This window comes from Sinocyclocheilus rhinocerous, unplaced genomic scaffold, assembly GCF_001515625.1.
Source record: "Sinocyclocheilus rhinocerous isolate Xijiao unplaced genomic scaffold, SAMN03320098_v1.1 scaffold1762, whole genome shotgun sequence".
NCBI classification, from domain to species: domain Eukaryota; kingdom Metazoa; phylum Chordata; class Actinopteri; order Cypriniformes; family Cyprinidae; genus Sinocyclocheilus; species Sinocyclocheilus rhinocerous.
The window spans coordinates 217,374-224,039 of record NW_015636932.1 but is presented as its reverse complement, the minus strand read 5'-3'; the positions used below and the strand labels follow the sequence as shown (position 1 = coordinate 224,039).

The 6,666-nt window shown below is 36.4% G+C and overlaps 1 protein-coding gene across 1 annotated transcript in view; it reads left to right on the top strand.

Moving 5' to 3' along the window:
- Positions 1-250: 250 nt before the first annotated feature.
- Positions 251-6,666, top strand: part of LOC107748298 (vacuolar protein sorting-associated protein 41 homolog) — a 35,570-nt gene continuing 29,154 nt past the window's right edge. Inside the window, exons 1-3 of the mRNA XM_016563036.1 lie at positions 251-442; positions 1,013-1,051; positions 5,764-5,871. Coding sequence (XP_016418522.1) covers positions 422-442; positions 1,013-1,051; positions 5,764-5,871 — 168 coding nt within the window. The 5' untranslated portion in view covers positions 251-421. The remainder of the gene's footprint in view (positions 443-1,012; positions 1,052-5,763; positions 5,872-6,666) is intronic.

Sequence of the window (6,666 nt, the reverse complement as noted above, 5' to 3'; positions counted from 1 at the left end):
TTTTGTAGGGTCAGCTGATTTATATAGACAAAATAGTCTATATTTGCACGTGACATTCAAATCTGTTGCTCACATGCAGATGTTGAATTACGATTTGATTTAATAAAATATGGGGGTCGACGAAAATGCGTTTGTACGAAAGTAAATTAAAACACGAAAAGGTCGGAGAAAAGGTCGTGTGCAGGAGAATTCTTTCCCTTGCAACTTAAACTACAACTCCCATGATGCTCTAGTGGTGTTTCCTGTTTTTGTCATGTGACCCAGTACCCATAATAATGAGTATCGCATGACTAGCTGCTTGGTTTATTGCGCAAAATAACTGATTTAAGTGTACATAAATATTATTAACGTTGTTGATAGACCCTAAATTAGTAGACTACTACTAAATCTGCCTTATTATCCCACATCTGGAGCCTCTACCATGGCGGAAGTGGAGGAGCAGGTAGGTTTCTGAAGGAAGAAAACATTCTGTCAAATGACAGAAGCCTGTGATTATCCATATAATGTTTCTGTATGTTTAATTTTTAATGCGTGTTGGCTATTCGAGGTTGCAGTTGTAAATTATACTTTAAAGGAACTATTTTAAAGTCGTGTTATTGAAGCTATCAGACTCACTCGATAGTTTAACGCTTGCCAATATCACTGCTTAACACTGCCAATGTTATTATTCTTGCTAAAAAATAAAAGCTTGTCTTAAACTCGTTTCCTGGTTTAGCTGCTCTCACATACTGGTCTGTTTACTGGCTTGTGGACACTTGTCAGCTGGACAGGCTGGGAGACCATCTTAAACCAGACTATCTTAACTAGTTTTTTCAGCAGGGATGATAGCAAATTTACTGGCAAAATGAAAAACTATGAATGTATGACTTCTACATAATTACATTTTTAATATTGGGTGTAGAACAGTGCTTTCCCATTGCATATATATTTGAAAGGAGTTTAAGAAATACATAGTTTTTTTTCCATTAATGCATTGCTTTTTCTTTTTTAAAACATCTTTTTTTCTTTCCAGGGAAGAAAATTAAGTGAAGAATCCACAGATGAGTCAGAGGTAAAATCAAGAACTGTTCAATTTACTAATGTAATTGAAGCAGAGTCCATTGTGAATTTTGAAATAATGCATTTGGTAACAAAATATCATTTATTTGAAAGAATGTGTGCACGAGCTTACTTTTAAAGCAAAACACTTAAAACATACTTTTGTTAGGTTTTGAATAATACATTTATGTTTAAAATTATGGTTATACTTATAAAACAATTTTTACAGTTTTTTTCTGGTAAAACGTTAGTGGAAAATGTTCACAGTTAAAATGTTTTGAACTGCTGTCTTTGGTTACTCTGATAGTTAAAATAAAAATGTATGTAAAGTTAGCTGAGAAAACCTTGCATATTCCACTTTAATTTATTTTTATCATGTACAAACTGTGTCCCAATGCTTTTCAGAGGTGCTGCACAGACATGTAATGAGACATTCACAGTAAAGCATTTGACATTAGAGCTGTCACCATTTGCTATGTCACATGATAATATAAGAATCCTATATCGTAAATACAGTTTTGCTCATAAGTTTACATACCTTAAGGGCTCTACGCTTACTTTTCTTTTTAGGAGCACTTGTGCTCCTAACTTAAAAAATGTAGGAGCACGTTCAAAATTTTAGGAGCACCTTCTAAACAATTATCCAAAATTTTATCAAAAAGTAGCCTTCCCATTACGAGGCGATATTTGACTCCTCTAACTTTATTAAAAGTACGACTGCGCAATGAATCTCTTATTTACACCCTGTCTACACTTTGCTTATGAAAGGATTCGTGAGATATGTCTGTGATACATTACTCAACGCTGCAAAAACATGTAGAAACCTTTGAAGCTCCCCTGAGCGCAATCACAAGTATGATGATGATCGGGTCAGTCGCTCTGGTGCTCCTAAAACATTTTTTATAGTCGCGCGCAGTAGTTTTCGGTCGCACTGTAGAGCCCTGTAGAATATGCAAGATGGTAACTGTTTTAATAAAATAAGATGAATCAAAAAAAATTGCATGTTACCTTTTATGTAGTAATGTCCTGAATACACAGTTTCACATAATGGATGTTTACATAGTCACAAGACCAAAATAATAACTGGATAAACACAAATTAAGCAGCTCAAAAGTATACATACCCTTACATCTTAATACTGTGTGTTGTTACCTGGATGATCAATGACTGTTATGCTTTGTGATAGTTGTTCCTTGTTTGCCCTGAGCAGTTAAACTACCCCACTGTTCTTCGGAAAAATCCATCAGGTCAGGTCAGATGTGTACTTAATGTAAAAATCTGTTGTGTGACACAGGACAGTGCTACTGTCCGTTTTTATGATCCCTCTTGTTTTGTTGAAATTATCTTGCAATCTGCAAGGGGTATGTAAACTTATGAACAGAGCTGTATAACTTGGCTGTAACATATTCTGTGTACAGTGCCACTGTAAAAGGTCATATTACATTGTGTCCATTTTCTTGAGTGCTGTTTCAAGAAGAGACTTTTGAAAAAAGGATAGCGTTTGACTTTAAGTGATACAGTGAATGAAATGTCAAGTAGACATTCTAGTCCTCAATTCAAAATGAAAACAGAAAGAAGGAAACAACAGCCTTGCCCTCCTCGTAAATGAAATCTCAGTCTGTGGAGCAATCTCTCCTATCTCCTGTCCACAAACTGTCTTCTGTCTGCACCCAGGCACCTTGGAGAGCATGATTGTATTTTCCTTTGGATTCACTGTAAACCACAGTTTGTTTTGTTCATAATTGTAGAGCTCTGACTTATGGAAGCTTATTTCCACTGGGGAATGAATGAAGTTTAAAAAAAGCTAACGTGACTTTTTATCTCACAATTCTCACTTTTTGCTTATAATTCTGAGTTTATATCTCACAATTCTTAATTTTTTCATAATTGCGAGATATAAACGTAGAATTTCGAGATATAATCTCAATTCTGAGAAAAAAACTTTTCTAATTCTCAATTGTGTATAATTCTCAATAAACCTGCATATCTGATAAGAAAAGTCTGAATTGTGAAATATATTTTTTTTAAAAAGTCAGAAGTGAAATAAAAAGTTGCAATTAACTTTTTTTATTTTTTATTTTTTTATTCCGTGGCTCTAGCAAGTTCATTTTTCATCTCACAACTGGGCCTTTTTTCTTTGCAATTCTAACTTTTTTCTCAATTGATATATAATTGGGATAAACTCTTGGGATAAGTTCTAAGAAGAAAAGTAGAAACTGTGAAATATAAACACAATTGTAAGAAAAGAATTGTGAGCTAAAAAGGTGCTAGTTTCCACCGCAGAAAATAAAAATAAAAGTAATTCTTTACATTTACATTTAGTCATTTAGCAGACACTTTTATCCAACGTGAATTATGCAAATTATGACTTTTTATCTCACATTTGTAACTTTTTTTAGTTTAATTTCGTAATTCCGACTTTTTTTCTCAATTGATGCATAAACTTTGTTAATTCGAAATTCTGAGAATAAAAGTCCAAATTGTGAGACATAAACTTAGAATTGGGAGAAAAGAATTGTGAGGGGAAAAAGGAGCATGTTTCTGCCACAAAAAAGAAAAGAAAAGGTAATTGCAACTTTTTATCTCACAATTCTGACTTTTTCTTGTAATTGCAAATTTATATCTCACGATTTGGACTTTTCTTTTCAGAATTGCAAGATTGTTTATATCTCGTAATTCTGAGTTCATATCTTGCAATTATGAAAAAAAGTCAGAATTGTGAGATTGAGATATAGGCTAAACTCAGAATTGCAAGAAAGTTTCAATTACCTTTTTTTTTTAAATTTCATGCCGAAAATAAGCTTCCATACTGTCTCTATCCCCTCGTCTATCTCTTCCTAACACTTCCTGATGTGACCATGGATGTGTTGAAGGCTGTGTGGAAATGTGCTCTCAGATGGACCACAGATGGAACATTTTTGGAGCTTGACAGCATTCATGACACCCCACGTAAAGCCCTTCTATCCTCATGAAAGAAGAATGCACATCTCATGGCTTAAAGAAAACATGACACAGCCTCTAAACATGACGCAGTGTGAGGAAATGAGAAAAGATGCTGGTGGGGTTTGACATTAATCTGTGGTTTTGAGGCCCAATGCTTCACTATAGCATTCCAGCAAAGTTTGTAACTAGAAAGACAGAGACAGAATGAGGGATGAGCGAAAGAGGAGAGTGTGGATGGTCACACCACTCCAGAAAAGGGGCAATTAAAGACAGACTTCCCTTCATCCCCTGCTCCCCAGGGCACCAATTAGGAGCGGCAGGGAATGAGGCACAACACTCATCCACCACATCGGCGTGGCGATGGCAAACACTAACAAGAGGAAGAAATTATGGGATATGAAACAGGAGAGATATTATCCACCCCTCCCCACCGTAGAAAGTTTTTCAGGTTTTTTTCCCGCCTTTCTCTGTCTCTCCGTCCCTGTCTGTAATAGCTTTGTAGACCATGACAAATGCTCAGGCATTAGAAATTTCACATCTGGACACAACAGGAAATGGACAATGGAGGTGTTGGTGACGAGAAGAAATTTTTTTTTGATAAAATGAAACACTACCCAAACCACCAGTCTGCCTGTGATCTTATCTTATTCATAGTTCTGCTGCTAGCTACTTATTTGCATTGGAGTGACTGGAATTTTCTGGCCCAAAATACACCTCTACTATTCAAAAGTTTGAGGTTGAGATTATTTAATGTTTTTAAAAGAAGTCTCTTAAGCTTCCGAGACTGTATTTATTTGATCTAAAATATAGTTACAAAAGTGTATATGATTATAATTTAAAATAATTTTTCTATTTATTAAATATATAAATATATTTTAAAATGTAATTTATTTCTGTGATAACAGCCATTACTCCAGATTCCTTCTGAAATCATTCTAATATGCTGATTTGGTACTCAGAAAACATTTCTTATTATTATAAATGTTGATGACTGCTTTTTGTAGAAGCCGAGCTACTTTTTTAGGATTCTTTGATGAATAGAAAGTTCAAATGAACAGCATCTTTTGTAGCATTAAAACATCTTCACTGCCACTTTTGATTAATTTAATGCATTCTTGCTGAATACATTTATAAAAAAAAAAATATCATTGTCCCTCCCACATTAAAATGCATTTGTAATGTATTAAATGAAAACGTAATAAATTAATTCATATTTTACTGCACACGTGTTATTACAGTTGGTCAGATTTGAAATGCAACACTCAAATTTGTTACATACTATAGCAGGAGTTGATGGAAAGCTAATGATTAATAAAATCATTATAAATATATAGTTATAAAAACAATCAAAATAGAGCACTTATAAAATATATTATGAAATATTTTATTTGTCTACCTGCATGTGACCATTATCCAAAATTAGAGAACCGTGACGGTGAACATGCAAATGTTGTCAAATTATTGAAATATTCTCTCAATAAATCTCAAGGGATGCCTCAAGGAAATCATTTAGATTAAAGAGGTTCTGCTGACCAAAAGGTTTGGGATTCCCTGACGTTACTGTAGCATGAAACAGGGTCCCATTCACATTTCTATATCATGCTTAATTATTACAGGATATCACTATTCTTTTAAGACTAAGGAATTACACCATAATTAAAGTAACAGAATAAAATGCTAAATTGATTTTTATTAACAGACACATTAATTATGTGTGATAATTATTATATTCTGGTGCCTAATTAACTAAAGAAGAATGGGTGTGTTTGGGTTTTTGTACAGGAGGAGGACACAGAGGAGGAGCCTAAACTGAAGTACGAGAGGCTGACCAATGGCGTGACAGAGATCTTGCAGAAGGATGCGGCCAGCTGCATGACAGTGCATGACAAGGTGTTTAAAAGCTATTTAGCATGCTTTTAAGAAAAATAAAATTGTAGGACATGATGTGTGTAACGGGGCTGACGAGACGAGAGGCGTGCGGATCCATGTGAAAGCTTTATTTCACAAGAGAAGTGGTCAAAAACAGGCAGGGTCGAACAACAGCAAACAGGTATGGCACAGGCAAGACAAAGAATAATCCTTGGGCTAGCGTGGGTCTACGATCAGCGAACAGTATCCAGAGGGCTTGACAAGAGGGGTAATCCAATAAACACAGGCAGAAGGTCAGGAAAGGCCACGGACCGGATTCGTGACAGAGCCCCCCCCAGGAGCGGCTTCCAGATGCTCCCAACACAATACCATCCAGGAGGGTAGTGGAGCGGAGGCGGAACAGGGGGAGGAAGGACAGACAGATAGAGCAAAATCAGATTCAACGGCAGCATTGACACAAACAGACAGTTCACACTCAGCCTCCATGGTTGGTTCAAACCAGAAAGTGAGTTCACAAACGGCCTCCATAGCCGTGACAGGACGGGAAGTGAGTTCACAGACGGCCTCCATAATCGTGACAGGACTAGCAGAGAGTTCGCAAACAGCCTCCATAGCCGTGACAGGACGGGTAGAGAGTTCACAAACGGTCTCCATAGCCGTGACAGGGTAGGACGAGGATTCACAGACGGCCTCCTTAGCCGTGACAGGACAGGCAAAGAGCTCACAAACGGCCTCCATAGCCGTGACAGGGTAGGACGAGGATTCACAGACGGCCTCCTTAGCCGTGACAGGACAGGCAGAAAGTTCACAAATGGC